This window comes from Cornus florida, unplaced genomic scaffold (genome assembly GCF_030987335.1).
Source record: "Cornus florida cultivar Cherokee Brave unplaced genomic scaffold, ASM3098733v1 CherokeeBrave_3.0.0_Hap2_Chr01, whole genome shotgun sequence".
Lineage (NCBI taxonomy): Eukaryota > Viridiplantae > Streptophyta > Magnoliopsida > Cornales > Cornaceae > Cornus > Cornus florida.
Window position 1 is genome coordinate 79545004 of NW_026775571.1, and position 22489 is coordinate 79567492.

A 22489-nucleotide genomic window follows, 5' to 3' on the forward strand; every position below is an offset into this window, starting at 1 on the left:
CTCAAAATAATAAAATTTTGGTATAAAAAAAAAAAAAAAAAAACAAACAAACAAACAAACAAACAAAACAAAACAGTAACAAAACCTCATATTTTTTTGTAAAGAAAATAGGAACAAAATTTAGTAAAGAAATCACCTTAAAAATAAAAAATAAAAAAATAAAAAAAAAAAAAAAAGGGGGGAACAAAATTTAGTAAAGAAACCAACGGTAAAGAAATTATAATAATAAATAAAATAAAATAAAATTGAACGTTACCAAAAAATAATAATAATAATTTAGGGCTTGCGGAAGCCTATGAAGTTCCTAAACAAAATTTAGGAACAAAGAAAACTTCCCTTGATCAAGGCTCAGGGAAGAAAGTTTAGGCCTCAGCTTTTCCCTCCTGATTCGGATTGAACCAGTTAGTTCGTTGAGTACTTCCTTGATCGAAGCTCTTTACAAGCAAAGTCTTCTGGTTGCACCTCTCTGTAACGATGAGATCAGGATATATATATATATATATGTGTGTTGGTGTTGGGGTAGCAAGAGGAGGAAGAGAGAACGGAGAGAGGAGAGACTCATCTCATCGGAAACTATGGCCTCCATGGATTCCAGTGACCCCATCGATTCCGGCAGCGATCTGCAGATTGTCCTCACCGGCGCCGCCTTGTGTTGGATCTTGACCGATTCTGGAGGTACCTCGGGAGGTCGGGTTCGTGTAGCCAGGCGACGTAAGACGACGATGTCTCCGCAGCTTGCCTTACGGACCGGTGGTGGACCAGATCTTCGAGCAGAGACAGAGAGAGAGGGGCATACGGGAGAAGAAATGAAAGATTAGGGTTGTTAATCTGGCGCTAATTTGTGGTAGGGGCAATTGCTATATTTTCACAAATATGATATTTTGTAATAGATTTAAATTTAATATTAAGAGATAATTTTGTCTTGATTTAAGGCCTTGTTTAGATGAAATCTTTTCAAAAGAGTGTCGCTGTCCCAAGAGAGCTAACTTTCATCCGTGTCCTTGGTTGCCAAGGGGGGTGTATCCTTAGATTTGTTATATAATTTTTAAAATTTCTTCTTAATTTAAATAGAAGATGTAGAGGAGAATATAGAGAGAGAGAGAGTGAGTGAAAAAGAATGTAGCGATTTGTTCGAGGCCGTAATCAAAATAAGAAATAGATTTGAAAGGCACGGAGAATCGCTGTATGATATTGCCAACCTTCAATGCAAGTGATCGTCATCTGAACAGACGCTCTTGCTCTGCAAATTGGCTTTTTTTTCAAAAAAATCAATTAACAAACACTGAAATCAATTCACACATACTAAAAGATTTTCAAATCAACTAACATTCACAAACAATAATAAATTAATAAAGACTAAAAAGAATTAACAAAGAGAGACACTTGAGAAGGAAGAAGGGAGAGAGGAGTCGCGCTGTGTATTTTTTTCTCGCAGTCGAATGTAAATGGTGAGGCACTTGGCTTGGTGTGTTTAAATAGGCGCTGGTTGAGAAACCCTAACCCTACTCAAGCAAATTGTCTAAATTGCCCATACTACTGTTGTATAGTACTCCGTATTTGCTAATTGAATGATGACCTAATTGTTGAAAAAAAAACAAAAAAATTGATGAGCTTATATCCGGTGTGGGTGGTGCATCGTGCACTGGTTGAAGTGTTCATTTTTGTGCTTGTCATGCATATACGGCTCTTATATGTCCGATACATGGTACAGCGAATACGAGAATATATCCGGTGTAGGTGGTGCATCGTGCACTGGTTGAAGTGTTCATTTTTGTGCTTGTCATGCATATACGGCTCTTATATGTCCGAAACATGGTACAGCGAATACACCGAATACCTTTTCAATACGAAACAGAATTACAGACACGTATGTTATGTTTGGTGTGCAGGAATGAAATGGATTGCAAGTGGGAATGGAATGAGAATGGGAATGGAATGAAATTGTCATTCTCATTCTATTGTTTGGTTGTAAATATGAAATGTGTAGGAATGGAATGATAATAACCATTCTAGTGTTTGGTTGTACCAATTTAAAAGTTAGAATGGAATAAATTTCTAATTGAATTCTCCAAAATATCCCTCTTAGTACTAAATAAATTAAATCAAATTAACAAAATGATATTCTCTAATAATTTTTTAAAAATAAATGGTGGCAGTGGCGATGTTGGATGGTGGAAAGCTGTAGTAGTGTAGGTGGTAGTGTTGGAAGGCAGCGGTGGTGGCAATGGTGGAAATTGGTGGCAACAATGGTAGTGGAAGATGGCAGTGGTGTTGGTGGAAGGCAGTGGAAGTAGTGTGGTGGTTGTGGTGGAAGGAGATAGTGGTGTGATTATGGTGGTGGTGGTGGAATGCAGTGGAAGTGGCGGTGGTGGTGGTGGTGGAAGGTGGTGACGATGGTGGCGGTGGCAGAAGGTAGCGATGGTGGTGGTAGTGGTGGCGGTGGCGGTGGCGGTGGTGGAAGGGCGTAGAAGTGGCGATGGTAGTGGTGGTGGTGGAAGGTAGTGATGATGGTAGTGGTGGTAGAAGGTGGCGGTGGTGGTAATGGTAGCGATGGCGGTGGTGGAAGGCGGTAGTGGTGGTGAAAGGTGGTGGCGGTGGCAGTGGCAGTGGCGATGGTGGAAGGTGGATGGTGGTGGTGGTGGCAGTGATAGAAGATGGTAGAAGGCGATGGTGGTGGTAGAAGGCGATGGTGGCGGCGTTGGTGGTTGTGGAAGGTGGCGGCGGTGGCGGTGGCGGTGAAAGGTGGCGATGGCAGTGACGGAAGGCGGCGGTGGTGGTGTAGGGCTGTGATGGTGGCGATGGTGGAAGGTGGTGGTGGTAATGAAAGGCGGTAGCAGTGATGATGATGGAAGGTGGTGGTAGTGGTGAAAGGCGATGGCAGCGATGGTGGTAGAAGGTGGTGAAAGGCAATGACAGTGGTGGTAGTGGAAGGTGGTGGCGGTAGCGGTGGTGAAAGGTGGCGGTGGTGGTTACGGCAAACGGTGGCAGTAGTGGTGGTGAAAGACAGAGGCGGTGGCGGTGGTGGTGGTGGTGGTGGAAAGTGGTGGGCAATGGTGAAAGTCGGTGGTGGTGGAAATAGGTGGTGGTGGAAGGCAGTGGTAGTGGTGGTGGTGATGAAAGGCAGAGTTTATTGTGGTGGAAGGTAATGGTGGTTTTTGGACTTGGAATATGAGGGTGTTTTGGGAAGTTGATTGTTTAAAATAAATTACTTGGGAATGGAATAGCCATTCCATAGGTTTAGTTGTGGAATGGATTTTCATTCTAATGGAATGATCATTCCCACTTTAAGTTGCATACCAAACAAAGGAATGGTTGAAATGAACATTCCATTCCTACACACCAAATGTAACAGTATATAAAACCTTTTGAACAATAAAATAAAATAAAATACAATACAATAAAATAAAATACATGCAAATAATGCAACAAATATATATATATATTGCATTAATGTAAATATATGTAAAAATTAAATATATATAATCACCTACATAACAATAATACAAAGCTCAATTTTATTTTAAGATTTCTATAATCCATTTTAAGATTGTGTCACTTATATAAATATATATATTGCATTAATGTAAATATATGTAAAAATTAAATATATATAATCACCTACATAACAATAATACAAAGCTCAATTTTATTTTAAGATTTCTATAATCCATTTTAAGATTGTGTCACTTTCACCTGCATGCAGGATAGTAAGAAAAAAATATATATATATTTTATTTTTATTTTTTTTCAGGCAAAGCAAAGGAAGAAAAACACAAACATGGAAACACATCCTTAAAAAATTGAACGCTATGTTAATTAAGTCACTACACCCAAGAATATCAATATTTCATGATACACCAAATCCATGTGTCTTACCATTTGAGTCAACCGTGGGTTTTAACTGTGCTTCTTTTTTTTTTTTTTTTTTTCGTTATACGCAATTGTTAGAGACCCAAACTTTCGTTGATTTTCTAATTATTTTTTCTTAGGAAATGGTATTTACTTTAATTCAATACATTATGAGTTAATTAAAAATAATAATATAAATTTTACAAAAATAAAAAACTCTAATTCAAAAAAGATGAAAAAAAATATATTATTATCAGTGTCCACATACATGTTTCCTAAGTGTAAATTTTTATTTGAAAAAATATGCATACATATGTTTTTTTTTATTTTTTATGGCCTTATGTTGAATTCTTAAATGACTAAATTTTTTAAACTTCGAAACTCAAAATTGCAATATATCATTTCGAATTGTTGGAATTCAATGTGGGATTAGACCTGGTAGTTCATATTTGAAAAGATAAATTATAGCATGTATTAAAAGTTCAAAAAAAAAAAAAAAAAAAAAATCATATTTTATAGACTTTGAAAAATACTTAAGGAATCTCTAAATTGGGAACAAACAGAAATTTGAAATTCCATTTTTTAAAACAAATCATTTAATTTTTCCCCTTACAAAAGTAATATCAATTTTTTTTTCTTTTATGAATGTACACGGATCTTCGGAAAGATAGTTGGATCATCGAGGACAGTGAAGTGATTGAAGTCTTGACTTAATGAGATATTATTTCACTTGTTATAATTGTTAACTTTTAGTTACTCTTTTACTTGATGCTTGTATCAAAAAACATCACAATAGACATTATTTTCTTCTCTGGTTTCACTTAAACAGCTAAACAAATCAATCAGAATAACATTGAAAAAACAATAAAAACATTAGTGTGCGTGTGTGTGGCTGGTCGCAACTGAAATACATGCACTACTGAAGGTGACATGATATTTTACCACCAAAAAAAAAAAAAAAAAAAAAATTGAAAACTTGGTTATATCATCATATTAGTTCTAATGGTTTACCACGATTATAAACAATAAAAGATCACATCACCGATCAATTCCATTACAAAATGCTACCACATCATCATTATCATCCTTGTCTTTATCTCTTATAGATGAAGTCCGACTAACAATACCAGGCCAACAGACCAATCCACATCAAAGAGATTAGAAGAAGATACATACCATTTATTATATCAAACATATAAAATATTTACATCATTTTAATTTAAAAAGCAGGCAATGTGAAAATTCTACTTGGAGGACCTGCCCTTCATTTGTAATGAAATGAGAAACTAACAGCGTTTCTGCAACTACAGAGAACTAGCCTAGTACAGTAGTATATCCTCAACTTTCAATGTAAAAGGTCAATGGTTTAAGTTCCGTAGAGGCATATAAGTAGGGGCATAGGTTCAAAATTCAGTAAAACCTAATGGCAAGAGCCTACATTTTTCGCCTTACTCTAGCCACATGCCTGCGTGGCATATCTTTCTCAAACAAGGGGGAGAGTGGCTTACCTTTTTTTTTCGGGGGGGTTGATGGTGGTGTCGGGCCTCTTAAAGCACCCCATAATCCACCACCGGTCACATGCAGTCCACCCGTCTCACATGCACCGGGCAATTACCTGAAAAAAATTTAAGCTTGTGGTTCTATGAACTAATTTTGGAAACTGAATTTTGATAGTCTGTACAGCAAAATACACAGATATCAAGCTCATGTGAGCTTCCATGATAATCATAAAGAACTAGCAAAAATAAAAAAGAGAGATTCTTGTAGAAACCACCTCTGCAGGTTCTAATGAGCTTAAAAAGTGAACCTAAACCTTCGATTGAACCCCTGTTAAAAGCATTCACATTGCAGTAAATTTCAATGTTTCTGCAGAACTAATGAAGTACAGTCTTCAAAACTCTAGAATTACCACAAGGAAAACTAATTGACAAGAATATAACAGCTGATTTGTTGAAAAAGCCAAGTTGATAAAAATCCATGCATTGTGGCCTTCATAGTTTATTTATAATATTAATAATAGCATATAATTAGAAAAAAAAGTGCCATCAATTATCAAAACTCTAGGCTAACCATAGCCTCTCAACTTCACCAGCAATTCAGTATATTTAGAATTTCAGCATCCATCCAACTCTGTCCATTGATAACTTTGACACCATTAGTAAAGCATGTCCATAGAACCTAAGTTATAGCAATTGTGTCTGGAGAAGCTCTTCATAACAGCAAAGTCAGAGCCTTCTCATTGTAAAAATTTCACTTCAACCTCATTAGAAACTCTACCAGACGACCAGGCACCAGGCATGTGGACAAAATCCTTGTCTTAGTAAAAGCTGATAATGACATTACTTTCGAATTTTTTATGCAATTGAAGAAACCAGAGGTTCCAGTTCAAGACTACTAGGGTTTGGCACAAACTAGAGAAAAAAATTTAGAACCTAGAAAAAAAAAAAAAAAAAATCAATTTCACTTTTTAAGTAACTTGGTTCAACAATTTTTTTTTTTTGATAAGTAGTTACCTAGTTCAACATGTAGTAAGTGTTCTCATGTTCTATCATATAGAATTTGAAGCATAAAGATAAATAACTTACTTGGACTATATGGTTGCTCAAATGGTTCCGTATGCTTGGAACTCAAAGCTTCAAAGTCCAGACCTCTAAATGAAAACTTTCCCAAAGCCTCCATACTTAGCATGTTTTCCATAGTTTTGCAAGAGAAACACTCTCACGAGAGAGAGAGAGAGAGTGACTGACAGAGAGAGAGAGAGAGACACACACACACACACACTCCCATGAGAGAGAGAGAGATAGAGTTTGTGAACAGCTAAATTTTGAAACCAAGTGCTCATTTACAATAATTCCTAATGAATGGCCTTTGTGTCTCACCATATGAGGACCAACAAATTTGCTGCTAGCTACTATCAAACTTCATACCTTACCATCAAAATGAACTGCCAATTTATCACAACATTTAGCAAAACCCTGTCATTATACAGATTATTCTTCCTTTCATATATATAATTTTGTGCAACTACTAAGGCATATCAGATTACAATTATATAACACCAATATCTCCACAACAACTGTGAAGAGCAATGCTCATCCAGAATAACAACATGAAAGCATTTATTAATATGGCCCATCTGTGAAGTGAAATCCTCATCCAAAATAACAACATAAAAGCATTTATTAATGACCCAACTTTTTGGTCACTAGACCTGACTTCACTATTGTGGAAAATTCATCAAACAAGCAATTTGTTTACTGTGAGTAAATGCTAAGAGGGGGTCATCAGAATCATGGTTTGAACATAAACAATCACCTAAATTATATTGAACTACTTGAATATAACCAAAGTGCCATCAATTGACAAAATTCCAACATCACTAACCGATTAGAATATGAAAATTTACAATTTTTGAGACGACAATTTAATTCCTATAAAATAATTATATTCCAAAGAGAGTCTTGAGTAAAAAAGACAAAAATGTCTTATTGAGTTCAAATTCTTCAAAGCCTAAGCCTTCACTTCTACCTGTTTAGGTCCTTCAGGGATCAAGAAACCAAGCCCTTCCTTCCTAGTAGGATCATATATATTCTGATATAAGGGGTTCGATGTCAATATCCTCATCTCCGAACTCCGATTGATCTCTAAAACCTCAGGCAACCCATCAATACACCCCTTTGACATACCCACATCTATCCGAATTGCTTTATCATCGCAAACCGAATTAATTCCTTTCTCTTGAATGGTATGACCCATGATCATCCTCTTTGCACCAGGAATTGTGGAAAGGACATGTTCAAGAGCAGAGCAATCACAGTTATTTGGCAATTCATCAGAGAATTTCCTCAACCAAACAACTGAATTCCTCCCTCTAACTAATTGCGACGAAACCTTCTCTTTCAATCCAGAAATCCAATCCCTAACCTCTTCGTTAATCCGGTCCAACCCGTAAAGAACATGTTTTGGTAAAAGCCCTCCATGAACAAACACAGATTCACCAACAACTAGAACAGTCAAGTTTCTAGCAAGAAATCTACTAGAAATAGGACCATTAGGACGCAATGCAGCAATTCTAGCCCTAATACCATCATGAAATTCACTCTTAACACCTGGAAAAACCGAAGGCAACCCATCAAAGGGGTCGCTCGGTTTCACCAACCCATCACACAGACTCTTCATTGAATTACCAATGCGGTACCAATGGGCCCAAACCCTAAATTCATTCAGACCCGAGAGTGTGGCGTACCTAAAATCGCCGTCCACATTCATGATCTCGTGATTGCCGTTCATGGTGATGATTTTCCCGCCACTCCTCTCGGCTTCCCGCTTCAGTTTCTCGAGGAAGTAGAGGATCTTGATCTCGTCTCCGCCGCGGTCGAGCACGTCGCCGACTTGGACGACGGTGGCGGAGCCGCCGGCCCATCGGTCGGAGGCATCGATTAGGCCGGCAAGTCTGAGGGCTTGCTTCGATTTGTCGAGGTCTCCATGGAGGTCGCCGACGGCGATAAGACGTTCCGGCGAGGGGTGTATGGTTTGTGGTGGAGATGAGGATGGGGGGAGACTTGGGTTGGGTTCAGAAGAATTAGGGTTAGGGTTAGCGTTAGAGTTAGGGGGTAAGAAAAGACCACTGACGGAGAAGTCGACGAATGTGTCGACGAAAGAAGAGAGGATGCGAGGGATTTTTTTGCAGGCAGAGTCTCCTGCGTCTACCATCTCTCTCTCTCCTCTTCTCTCTTCTCTCCCCTCTCTAGCGTAATGCGTCAAATTTAAGTTTGTTTATGAATAGGGTTTTGGGAAAATTATAGACTACATAAAATAGTCACCAAAATTGACTTAATTAAAATCATAAAAATAGTCGCCAAAATTGACTTAATTAAAATCATAAAAATAGTCGCCAAAAGGGTATTCCATAATTGTTATATTTAAACTCAAAAACTAATTTATAATATTATTTTTGGCCTCATTTAACCAACAATCGAATTGTTTTCAAAAGTACAAGTTTTAAGAAAAACTTTACTGAGGAATAAAAAAAGCAATTAAAGTATTTGATTTTATAAAAAGTTTTAAGTTATTATTTTTAAAATGTTATAAGAGATTGAATGATTGGTTATGATATTTATTGAAAAATATATATTGAACAAACTCGATTAGAGCACTTTAATTGATAATTTTGCAGCTCAAAATGCAAGACGATCATACTTACTTTGATATGAAGTTGAATTTTAATTTTTTTGACTAAGTTGTGTTGAATATTTCTTTTAATTTTTTTTATATAAACAACTTAATTTTGTTTTATACTTTTTCAACATTAATATATTTTATGTGTTTATCTTCTCATTTTATGTATTCAGGGGCAGAGCCAATGTATGCCCAGTGCTTACTATAATACATATATTAAATTTATGTATTTTTAGATGTATATATGAAAAAATTCATATAATGCCCTCCTTAAAAATTTTGTTTTCTAAAATTATTTTTTAAATTTTGTTAAACCTTATAAAGTGCCTCGCATTTGAAAGTTAATCTAATACCTCTAAAATTTTTGGGAATCTCAGGACCGTTATATCTTTTCTACAAAATTATTTTAAGCAAATTAAACTGATCCTTATATTTTCAGCCCCTAAACAATGAGGAAGAGGTGACAAACAAATAAAATATTAAATAAAACTAACATATTTGTGTTTGTGATTGGTCGAGAATATGGTCCCGTATTATCTAATAATTTTTCGGAAACAGATGCATTATGTTTCTTTTCTTTTCTTTTTCTTTTATTTAATTTCTATACTTTATTGTTTTTATTTTGTAAAATTTTACAAAACGTCCTCCTGAAATTTCCTCTTTCTAAAAATCTCTCTAAATTTCACCTTTTCTATTTTGCTTTTTCAAATTGCATTCCCCTCCTTCAACCAATCTTATTTTTTTCCTTCAAAGTTATCTCATTTTTCGTTTTTTTACTTCTTACACTCATATATCATTTATGATGAATATACGTAGTAATAATTTTCTCTCTTCTTATTTTTTCCTCTCTTCCATTTCTTTAAATTTCTTACTGCAATTTTAGACTTCTTCCGTCCCACAAAAAATGTCATGTTTTGGAAACCATGTCATGTTTTTCAAATTGCATTCCCCTCCGTCCCAAAACATGACATTTTTTGTGAGACGGAGAATTCACGATTCCCAAAACATGACATTTTTTATGGGGCGGAGAAGTATATATTATGGATTTGTATTCATATGGGTTCCCAAAACATAATAGTTTTTGTGAGATGAAAAGCTCACGATTTTCAACGATTTCCAAAACATGACATTTTTTTGTGGGACAAAGGAGTATATATTATGGATTTGTATACATCATCTGTGATTGTTTTGAGTAGTGACGTTAAGAAATTCCTCTAAGCACAAGAGCCACTTGTCATGAACTCTCTTTATTAACAAATTTTCACGTATCCCAAAAATGGTCGCAATCATTTTTAAGATCAACGGTTTCGATGTTCCAAATCCACTGAGGAACATATCCCACTGGGTGCCGCAATATCATGAGCAAGTCTGATTCAGCTAACCCTATTATTCTGAAGAAGGTATTGTGCGCACCCAGCGCAAGCATGCGTCCACAACACTTACGATTTGGATGAGCACTTACCGTGCCCAATATCTATTCTTTATTCTGGATATTCCTGAATAAGCTGACTGTTTGATCTCCAGGGCACCATCAAACAGGAAACACCAAGTGAGAAGGTCACAGATCAAGTCAGCATCTAACTTGTACAAATCATTCATCAACATTGCTACATTACCAAAACTACAATAACTATTACTCTATCATCAAACATTATTAAACTTTTTGAACATCAAAATCAACACAAAAAGGTTGTGTTCCCTACAAAAACTCCATTTTCAAACAAATCCAAAGACTTCTTAATACAAAAAAGAGATTTCATGGATACCGAAGCTCAATCTCTTGGTCCAAAACACTATTCTGCATGTAGTGTGATGTGTTAGTCGAAGCAGAATCCATTATCCATTTTCTTCTACTTTTACTGGACAAATTATTTGAGAGGCCCCGGTATGATGTTTTTGAGTCAACTAGTACCGTTTTCTTAATTACATGATCACACGAATGCATAAGAAAGATCAGGATTTGGAGGGCAAGGTCTCATTCTTGCTTTTCTCATGTTCAAACTTATCGATAGCCACCTGAAGTTCATCGTTACCTCCAACAGCTCTCATGGTGTAGAAATACACTCCAAAGACGAAAGCTGTCAAGCCTCCAGCGACCACCATGTTCTTGGTCTTGGGAGCAAGGTTGCCAAACTGAAAAAACCCAGCCATATGGAAAGCAAGTGATCTGCCTTTTTATGACCTCAAACCTGCAAATTAAACCAACAATAATTGAATTAGTTGTTTGTCAGGGCTTGGATACAGATCGCAATGGCAAAACACAAAAAAGCCACCCCAATAACTGAGAGGAACAGATTAGGGATACACAAAATCTGAATGAGGTTTTTCTCATCAAAATTGAGAACTTTAAGGCCGGCCAGCAAATACCCTAGTGCCCTAGTGCTGCAGCCTCAGAAGTACTCGGTTTCTTCTGTTGAGAACTAGAACCCCAACAAAATAAGTGAAAGTTGAACATTGGGAATCAGGTATCCTCGGATAAAAGCTGTATTGAAAAAAACCTAATCTAGCATGATCTGAGCAGAGTTTTAGAAATGGAGAAAAGCACAGAAAAAATAATGCTCAAGTTCCAAAGTAACTAATGCCATCGGAATTGTTTTAACTATTTCAACTGCATGTAAATAAAAGGTAAAAAATTGAGTGTTCCAGTTACATAATGTGTAGAGAGATACCCCATAATTCACACCAAATCCTACCACCTAGTCAGAAAAGTAATGTTCAGGACTATGTCATTGGCAGATTGTTCATGCATTGGAAATGTTTCGTACTAATCCTATAAAAATCCTACCAGAACTTTAAAATAAATAAATAACTACTACTATGTCAAAACATATGAAACAGAAGAGCAGAAAAGTTTTGCTGTGAGACTTTTCTAGTTAAAATCACCAGAAGTAGATCCTCAAATATGTCAAACCATTATATAGTGTACTCCTCCATCATACTTGGTTCCTCATGGCCTAAACAAAAATTTTGGCAGGATATTTTCAAAGAAATGCAACAAAAATATAGCATTACTCATGTAAGTGGGCCACTTCCAACTAATTCAGCCAACCAGGTAAAAATAATGTTCTTCCACATGATTTAACAAAATATAAAAACAAACATACAAAAGAGCATTTATCTTATAACTCCAATTGAAAGCTCAATCAGCTTCTTTACATTTGCAGTTGATTAAAAGCAGCCTCAATCTTAAGCTCGTTAAGCTTATTCAATGTCGACAGTAAAAAACGTGAAGGTCATGCTAGTGATATTTAATTATGATAAACTATTATATGTTCTTTTTGAAAATCTTTGGTTTGGTGTTTACTACTTACCTATCAAAAAATAAAAAATTGTTAAGGTGTGCAAAGCACAAAGTACCATTTGAAAATCCCATCTATTGTCGAAATAGAATGGTATGTACAGCTGAATGTGTGTGTGTGTAAAAAAATGTTTCTACTGCGTAACTTCACTATATTTATGAAAGATATCTAAAGAAGATAGAGGAACTAGAATAACTCAGCTCAATAGAGCCTTATTTAATCATATGGTAAGGGCCATATGGCTATAAAAACAGTATATATTTGTCATACATAATAAGTATTCATTGAATTATATATGCAAATCTGGTTTCTTAAACTCCAAAGAAGTTACTAGCCATTTGACTGTTTTAGCTATACGTAACATATCTACCAAAAAATAAAACCCCTCAACACAGATTGTTGATGTTTCTTTTTCTTTCTTTTCTTTTTTTTTTCATAAGCAATTGTCGATGTTTTCGCTTCATCTATTAAGACAAACTCGTATAACGTAAAATAATATTGCTGCTGAGACATGCGGTCACAAGACAACAAACTCTCAACCTGAAATGCATTTAGGGCACAGAAGCAGCCAGCATCACCGTTGGTAATATTATGCAAATTTATACATTACATCTTTGACAGGTCTGCCTAGTCAACTAACTATTATACCAGTTGACCCGTGAACTGTTCACTGAAAAGGGTCAGTGACTGGCGCAGTTTTGAATGAATAGCACAAAGATGACCAATTTATACTTGGTTTTGTTAAATTATTCAAAAAAATCTATGGTTCCTTCTAGATATTTATATATAACTATATACGTGTGTGTGTGTGTTCTAATAATCACATTTCATTATTTAATTTGTTCAATAGAGTCAAGAAAACTGCTGCAATATATTAATTATTATCAACTAAGTAAAAAAAAAAAAAAAAACATTAAAAAGAGAAGTACAGCAATATAACATATGAATCCTGATATGAAGTAAGCCTCTCACATGTTGTACGCTTGCTCGTGTTTTTTATTTTTAAAGTTCTTTGCTCAACAACCTCAACTTGTTAGTACTAGTCCCATCCAACATCAAAATTTGGTATTAGAACTAACGTTATTGTGTCAGTACCATAAAGAGAAAGTTCAGGAAGTTGTTTGCTTGAATTTTTTTTACAATCGTTAGTTCTTGGTTCAACCAACAATAACATTGGATCTGAGGAATGATGTTTTAGATCTATAAAGGCTAGAGGGTGAGGCAATGATAAAATAGTATCAACTAGCAGCAGGAATCTCATTTGAGAGTGACGGGAAATCAATAAATAAAGTTTAATGTCCAATAAGGGACATAAAACCAAGGTCAACTTTTCAAACAAGTCATCCACAGAAAATTAATGATACATTTATAAATAAAAAAATTTCTTTTTTGGGATAATTACATTTATAAAATTGTCTTTACTCCTCTTGTGTGCATAGTGCGCCAAATATTAGCAAATCTGGAAAATAAAGACAAATTTTAAAAATATTTATTAAAAAAAAAAAAGCAAATTAAGTGACTGAAATACTCATAATTATTTATGAATTATGGGACACACCAGATCACCCAAATTAAATCCAAGCTAATGGTCTTTTACCAGCTGTAATGCAAATATGCAACTGTACTGCTTCAAAGCATACATTAAGGTTATAGTGGAGATCATATATATAAGGTTTAAAACTTTGACATAGCTTCAATATCAAGGTCTAGTCCATACTCCAGAGCACTATCCATTTCCCTCAAAACAACTGTAGACAAGGATATGCCTAACCATTTGCAATTATTTTTAAGATAGCATAATGACATGATGGAAAAATAGATTAGGAAACCAACCTACCTCCCACACTTTGATTTATGTTTGGTTGAAAGGAAGGATTGAGAAAGGATGGAATAGAGGAGGGTAGAAGAAGTTTCCCTTGTTTGGTTGGAAGGAAGGAAAAAAGGGAGGATGCAAGGAGGGATGCTGCTAAACAATGTTTTTGGAAACTTTTTTATCTGTTCAAAATTGGGCAGAAGAGAGAAGGGAAAGAAAGAAAAGCTACAACACAAATATCTAATACCAAATTTAACCTTTAATTAATTACAAAATCACATGTTAAACCCTAATGAAATTCTCGCAAACTATATTGGTAAAAAAATATATAAACTCTCCTTCACTTCCTTCCAATCAAACAAAAAAATTGTTTCACCCTATTCATCCTTTTTATTATCCATTCCATTCAACCAAACAAAAAGTGAGGGAGACACCTTATCTTCCCTAGGGATGCCTCATCCATCGCTCCACCTCTCCCTTCCATCAAATTTTTTTTCCCTCCAATCAAACGCAGCATTAGTGTTCAATACCTCTACCTACGACCAAAAGAACAATGAAGCAAAAGCTCACAGCTCATTAATAAATACTTTCTCCATTATAGATTTTATAACTAACAAGTCTACATAAATTGCAAAATAACCATGTAAAAAGTACAAAATCTCTTCATGACGTAGCTAAGCATACAAGCACTAAACTCATAAGTGCACGGCAAAGAAGGGATATAGTATTATACCAGTACCAAGTGACCCAACTCTCAAAACTGCATAACAGACGTTAGGAAAATCAAAGCAAGAAAAATACATATAACCACGGAAACCAATAATACTAACAAAAACAAAATACTTGGTTTCTCAACATTACAGGGTACATAAATCTCATGACATGCTGCTCAACTATTCAGTTCTACATTAATCTACCTAGAGTGAATCCAATATTTAGAAACGACATTACCCAATTCTGGTCCTATTACAGCACAATCCTCGAAACTGCACCAACAGCATTAACGTTTAAGCATTGAACCGCTGAACCAGTCAACGGCCCTCTCATAACATAGAAAATAGTATAGGATCAATACTAAAACCCACGCCTAACCAAATAATAATAACAAAACTAAAACCCACAACTAAGATCACATAGGAACCACAAGATTTTGATATTTTTTCTTCTTCTTTTTTTTATTTTTTTATTTCACTTGTATAATAAGAATGAGGAATTCTGATTCATCATAACAACCAAACAATTGTACAATTTCTACCCAAAAAATTGCTCGGCCAGTGAATTAATTCCCAAAACCAAATCAATTCCTCATAAGGGAACAAGCTTTAGGATGCGATAACCGGTTTATGTGAAGGAGGATCAAATTAGGCTCCGTTTGGGTTCCCGGAAAATGTAGGAAAAGCTAAAGAAAAGACATAAAAATATGGAACTTCTAAAGATATTTTAATTGTTTGCCAGACAAGACTCGCTTTGCTAAACAACAAGCTCATCGGTACTATATTATTGTTATGTTTTAGTTTCCTCCGTTTTTCTCAGAAATTCATTTGAGGGTTACGGTTTAGAGTTCAATCAGTCAACGTGACAATGAAAAGACGGTGAAATAAACAGGAGACAGATTAGAAATGAACCTTTACGTTCTTGAATCGATCGGTGGAAGCTTCAAAACCCTAAAATCCCTGAGTAGCTTTTTTCTGTCTTCGAGCGTGTTTGAGAAGAAGAATGGTCAGCAGTCAGCAGTCAGCACCTGGTGGTAGACAACTTTTGGGTTGGGCCAAACTTCTGGTCAAGGCCTGCACCATGCAACCAACCTTGTACTTCAAGCGGCCCATTTTCTATTTTTTTTCTTTTTCTTTTTGGGTTGACGATAGTGGTGGTGTCAGATATCTTAAAGCAGTAAAAAATTCATCTTCAGACACATGCAATTCCTTCAAAATCTGTGAAGGATCAAATATTCAAATGTATATAATATAACTTGCATATGCGGAGAAGCTACTTCCATGATTTGTGACTTTTGTTTCACAATGAATTAGTTTATTGTGTGTGAAGAAGTCACTTCGTGACTACTTTATCACAATGAAGCAACTTATCGCTGTAGCAAGGCTGACCATTGGCCCCAAGCCACATGAGCAATTTTTTTCCACTACTTTTTATTTTTTCAATTATTTTTATTTGTTTTTAGAGATAGACCACAAACTTGAGAGGTTGACCAAGGAAATATTGGATATTTTTTTCCATGGAATTAATTAGGACGTATGTTAATATCCAGATATATTGAGACAAATTCACCCATTTACCTATTCTTTTTGGGTTATATATACAATCCCATCTAGTTAATTTGTAATTTTTTTTCCCCCGTAAATAAAAATTTAAAAGCAAGCAAGAGAACTATACAAAGAGCATGGGGCATCCCCATGGGCCTACAAGTAAAACAGCCAGAAGCCCAAAAGAGTGAAACAAGAGAACCTAAGCAAGGTCCACCAAACCAAAAGCTTACCAGGCCCAACTTACTATTAAAATAAATGTATAGTTTTATTAAAAAAAAATTATTTTATTTTATTTCACGTATTACAATTATGATTAACTGAAATCATATAATAATTTTCACAATTTCATAATATGTTCATTCAGAAGAATGGCTTTCACGTGGTTGTATAACATTATTATTCCATTTCACGAGGCCTAACACTATTGAATCCTAGATATTGGAATTTTTGAAAAAAAAAAAAAACATACGTTTTCTTTTTTTAATTGGCAAAAAAACTCACACATGCACTCATTTTTACTCTTTTTTTTTTTGGAAAGATGAAAAGGGTCTTTAACAATGCATGTGTTTACTCTCCAACTAGTAGTATGGTAAAATCTATGTCATCTGCTTCATATATAAGACAATATTCTGCACATACAAGTCCCTCACCTTCTTTTATAGCATATATATTTCACACAGTCACGCACAAAGAGAGATGCTTGATGATGGCGGCTACTCTTTTTATAAATAGATGGGTAAACATATTGTTAAGTAACTACTCTAAAAGGAATACAAAAAGAACTAGCTAGAATATATATATATATATATATATAAGTATAACCACTTCATGATCAAGCTTAATTAGATTATAATTACCCTATAACTTAGAATATATGCTAGGTTTATTTCCTACATAGAATTTTCCAGTTGGTAGTTCCTGAGGTGGAAGCAAAACCAGCCAAGCCCCAATCTCGGCCGCGGCATCCGCAGTGTGAGTACCCTTGCCACCGGTCATGGAAGTCTGAGTGAATCCTGGACAAAAGCAGTTAACACTCAAACCACACCCCTCGTAGCGCCTTGCCAAGAGCTTCGAGTACGCGTTCAGTGCAAGCTTCGACGTGGCGTAGTCTGTCCATACTTCCGGCCACCCTTGGCTCCTCCATGTCCCACTCTTCACATTTTCAAGAAATAAACTGGTCATGCCCTCAATTAGCTCTTCAGATAGGTTTTCTTCATTTAGAAGCATCTCTTTCATGTTAGGACTTCTGAGCTTCTGCATATGAGAAATGAGTTAATTAGAAAATAATCTTTAATAAATCCAATCAAATCAGTTTCGACCGCGAAAACCTGTGGCATAGTGGCATCTCCTCTCTTTTCAAAGTGAAATACTGTAAAAAGTGTTTTGAGTCTCCCCAAAAGTACCATGGAAGTTTCTTAAGCTCACGAGCGCTCATTAACAATTTCTTAGGGTGGCCGGATATATTCATGAATAACTTGTTTCATTTACGATATTAATCATGTTTCTATGGGTTGAATATAAATATAAATATAAATATAAATATATATATATATATATATATATATATACACACACGAAGTAAAGAAATAATGCCTTTGAACATATTGACAATCACTTACATTTAAGGAGCCAAGCCTTGAGCTAATGTTAAGTATCCTGCCTATAGAAGCTGAACACCTAAACATAGGCAAGAGTTCCTCAGTGAGCAATTTTGGACCATAGAAATTGGTCTTCATCACTGTCTCAGCATGTTCAACTGAGTTTTCATGGATATCATTGAATGATATTGCAGCATTATTCACCTGAAAATTGTATAATTGTCATTGTAAAATATATATATATATATATATAATTGAATGAATTAATTAAGAGTATAGCCTTACTACAACATCAATTGAAAATGAGGATATATGATGAGGTGTGAGCTACAATTTTTTTTAATGTTTCCACCTGGGGGACTTTTGACAACGTTTTGTTAAAAAAGGTATATGTACGCTCACATATATTTTTAAATATATATACATATATAATTATATATATAATTTTGATGAAAGTAGCTTTTTTGAATTGGTTTCCTTTGACTTCCATGTTCAAATTGACAAAAAGTGATCCTGAAGGGGAAATTACTTGAACGACATGACTTCAAATTGAATTGGACTCTCTCTCACACATACACAATGAAAATTTCAGAAAATGAATTATGAGATGTTTGAATAAGAACCATAATTGATTATTAAATATTATAAAATTAATGTTGGCAAATGCTTGTGATCATTATTGTTTTAAGAATTATATCTATATTAATTTATATATAAGACTATATTTGTTTGAATATGAACAAAAGCATGCTTCCAAAAGCAACCTAAATTTGTTTAACAAATCAAGACTGGGGGCGAAATGTTAGTTAGACTATAAATGGACTGAAATGTCCTTAAAAAGTAATCACATGCACTTGAAAGTCCTTCTTAAGAAACCATGATTATTTATTTTTATTTTGGTGTGGGGGGTATGGTTAAGGTTTTTAAGTTGAAATTATAATAACTAATAGATAGATACAAAATTGTAATAATTAATAATTAAATCAAATTATACTAACTAATGGTTTCTAATAAAATTATGTTATCCAAAGGTGTATATTACCATAATGGTTTCCTAATTATATAATTAATATCGTGTTGAATATTTAATGAGTCCATTACAATCAGCATTAAGACTATGTTCTTATATTTTATGAAACTGTTGTCATTTATTATTACCAATTAGTTTCCAAATTGAGCAAGATTCCTTTCAAAATTTGGAATATATGTGATATTTTGAGATCTGGTTCTCAATTTAGTACTAGTTAAATTATGTAAGCGCTCTCTCTCACAGACACACACAAAATTATAATCATTGACCATTTATTAAACTTTACCTTTCAAAAAAAAAAAAAATTTTTTTTTTTTTTTTGAAAATTCACAATTTTTTATTTTCTTATACACTAGTCCAGTGGTTTAGTGCCTCTGATAAATTTTTACTAATATAACTTTTAATCTTTCTTACCTTGTAAAAAAAATATATTAAAGAATTTAACCAAACAAGCGCTTAACTAAAAAACGAAATGATTCAGCCTCAAACAGGCCAAGTGACACCAGAAAGCTCACCAAAATCACTCACAATTAACCCAAGCGAAAAAGACGAAAGAAACATGAAAACTTGTGCAAAGTTGTTCACTATAATATTTGGTTCTTAACCTAGATTATCATTGTCAAGGGTATATGTTTTAAATTGTTTCTTGGACAATGAACATCCAGTGAAGAATTCCACAAGTTCGTTACAATAATTGGGATATTATTTTAGGCTTTTTTATTTTTATTTTTGTTTTTTGTTTTTTGTTTTGGTGTGGGGGTTTGGTTAAGGGGAATATAATTTAAGTTGAAATTATAATAATTAATAGATGGATGAGAAATTATAATAATTAATAATTAAGTCAAATTCTACAGTTTCTTTGGTTTCTAATAAAATTATGTTATAGAAAAGTATATATTAATATCTTGTTCAATATTTTATGAAACTGTAATTAGTTTCCAAATTGGGCTAGATTCCTTTCAAAATTTGAAGTATATGCGATATTTTGAGATTTTATTCTCAATTTAGTAATTAATTATGTAAGCTCTCTCTCTCTCTCACAACACACACACAAAATTATTATCATTGACAATTTAATTATTTAGTTCTCAACATAACACCAAATTATGTATAGACTCTCTCTATCTCTCACAACAATCAAACAATATTTTCATTACTTGAATATTCTATCATGTTAGTAAATCAATATGCAATGATATATGAAACAATAATCTCTACATATATAGTACAAAAGTGATATAATAGGAATAATTAATTTTTGTAAATAATATGATTCCAGAGAATAATAAGAATATATATTTTTATGCTCCTTTGGCATTATCTTATTTTATACTAATTTCTATAGCATTAATGGTACAATTACAAGTCAGGTGGCTAGCTAGATACAGCTTTTTCCAGCTGCATACGTGAGCAATAGACTTATAAATTCACATCAGTCTCTAAAATTAACATAATTAAATTATCAAACAGCTAATAGTACTATACATATTTATGATAATAAGAAAAAGAACAAAAAAGAAATGCAAACTACTTTGTCTCTAATGTGTGCGAAATAATCTAAATACACATTAGTCTCTAGTGTTAATATATTTATTACCGACTAGCTAATGCTATATATATTTATGATAATCAAAAAAAAAAAAAAAAAAGAAAGAAGAAAATGCAAATTATTTTAAGCTTGTTAGTTTTTATTGGAGGATACATGCATTGCATTATCACCAACATTGTGAGCATCATTGGGATGAAGAACTTACAAGGATATCCAATGCTTTGAATGTCTCTTTGAACCATGAAACAAAGATTTTGATGGAAGTAGGGTCCGAAACATCAAGGCAAAAGAAATGCACATGAAGCCCTAGATTTTTGAGTGATTCAACTGCCTTGAGTCCCCTGGCACTATCTCTAGCTGTTAAGATCACAGTCAGTCCCAATCCTGCTAGCCGTTTAACGAGCGCGAACCCTATACCCTTGTTTGCACCAGTGACTATGGCCACTGTGTCCTTGGACCACCATCTGCAAATTCTATGAAAAACCATAATAAACACACACATATTCAAATTTACATCACACACACACACGCGCGCACATAGGGAGAGAGGAGATCGAGGGGAGGGGTTACCTGGTGGTGGAGAAGGAAGGGGAAGAAAAGGAGGGGTTTGGTTCCATTGCAAGGAAATGATGCAATGTAGCAATGGAAAGGAAAGGAGTAGCAAGAGCAATACATATAGAGAGAGACAAACAAGAGGCAAGTGTGGTGGTCACATTAAATAAAAAAGCTATGGTGTGGACTTTTTGGGACATCAAATGAGAAAAGAAGATAAGTTGAAATGTAAGAGAGACTCCGCCTGGCATGTTGGGGTCCAACTGTTTTTAAAAAACACATCCCCATCCTATATATATAGCTCACATTGGGAATTAATATACTTACATGTGCATCACAGCCTCATTTTTCCTAATTTATATATTGATCATCCCGGCCAGTTGATTATACTGTAATTTATATATTTACACCATCTTGCACATGTCTATGACCTCAATTAGTCACGAGTACGATACCCTTTTCTACCTTTTGACTAAGATTAACTGTTCAAAGTTAAACGTATATATGGTACTTCTCCTAACAACCGACGAGATATATATATATATTAAGGTTTGATAATACGAGTATTGTACTAAATTTCCCAAGTCAAATGGACCCTCCTATAATTACTACACTGAGACTTGTAATAAAGAAATTTGTTACATTGACAAATGTTCAGTTTAACAAGTGTAATATATAAAAACAGATTTAAGATTGAAATGAAGATATCACTTGATTTAGAACAATATTGAATGCAATTCACTCTTCTCAGTACCACGTGTGAAAGAAGATAGATCATTATTATAGTCTGTCTGTCTGTGTTTTGTTCATTTCTTCTGGTTTGGATGTTGCTTTCGCTTTTTATATTGCTTTTACTAGAACATGTGTCCAATGTCCTTTGTGAGGACTTTGGTGGGTACTTTTCTTTCCTCGTTTTGTTCCATATTTTGTTGTCCCTATCTCATTGGGGCATCTTGTACATTCTCTTCATTATATACACAAGCTTACCTATTAACTAAAAAAAAAAAAATCACACACACATATATGTATATACACTAAATACTTAATCTATGCATAAAAACGTTATAATATTTAATTTTATAAAGAAGAATCTGAAAATATTATTAAATGGAAAGATATGAAGTTGGTTTCTGGAAAAATTGTAAAACAAATATATGGTAGCAAATTTGTTGGATTCTGAAAAAATTACTAATGCATATTGTATAGGGATGCTTATAATTCAAATTTGTTTTGGATGAGCTAGAAAAAAAACCCTTGATTTTATTACTGCCATGTATCCAAACCGATCCTCAACCTCCCATTAAACCTTTAATTTCATTATTTCTATATGAAGATGTTTCTTCAACATGAACTTAAGCTT

The 22489-nt window shown here is 34.2% G+C and overlaps 3 protein-coding genes and 1 non-coding gene across 5 annotated transcripts; all 4 read right to left on the reverse strand.

Moving 5' to 3' along the window:
- Positions 1-1116: 1116 nt before the first annotated feature.
- On the reverse strand, positions 1117-1241 carry LOC132284486 (small nucleolar RNA snoR86). The gene has a single exon (XR_009472292.1). It is a non-coding gene; the product is annotated as a small nucleolar RNA snoR86 (small nucleolar RNA).
- A 3764-nt stretch (positions 1242-5005) lies between these two features.
- LOC132302420 (shewanella-like protein phosphatase 2) lies at positions 5006-8635 on the reverse strand. The gene has a single exon (XM_059799274.1). The coding sequence runs from the start codon at positions 8560-8562 to the stop codon at positions 7360-7362; it is 1203 nt and encodes a 400-aa protein (XP_059655257.1). The 5' UTR covers positions 8563-8635; the 3' UTR covers positions 5006-7359.
- Positions 8636-10666: 2031 nt separating this feature from the next.
- LOC132302425 (uncharacterized) lies at positions 10667-15919 on the reverse strand. Its single transcript, XM_059799288.1, has 2 exons — positions 15765-15919; positions 10667-11216 (listed from the first exon to the last, which is right to left on the reverse strand). Exon 2 carries the CDS (start codon positions 11176-11178, stop codon positions 10981-10983), a length of 198 nt encoding a protein of 65 aa, XP_059655271.1. The 5' UTR covers positions 11179-11216; positions 15765-15919; the 3' UTR covers positions 10667-10980.
- A 1093-nt stretch (positions 15920-17012) lies between these two features.
- Positions 17013-21342, reverse strand: LOC132302763 ((+)-neomenthol dehydrogenase). Of its 2 annotated transcripts, none has more exons than XM_059799732.1 (4): positions 21148-21342; positions 20783-21050; positions 18020-18202; positions 17013-17654 (listed from the first exon to the last, which is right to left on the reverse strand). In XM_059799732.1, the coding sequence occupies exons 1-4, from the start codon at positions 21327-21329 to the stop codon at positions 17259-17261; spliced, it is 1029 nt and encodes a 342-aa protein (XP_059655715.1). In that variant the 5' UTR covers positions 21330-21342; the 3' UTR covers positions 17013-17258. The 2 variants fall into 2 exon arrangements, with proteins under 2 accessions (XP_059655715.1, XP_059655793.1); XM_059799810.1 differs by having other exon boundaries at positions 20783-21041; positions 21148-21337.
- Positions 21343-22489: the final 1147 nt, after the last annotated feature.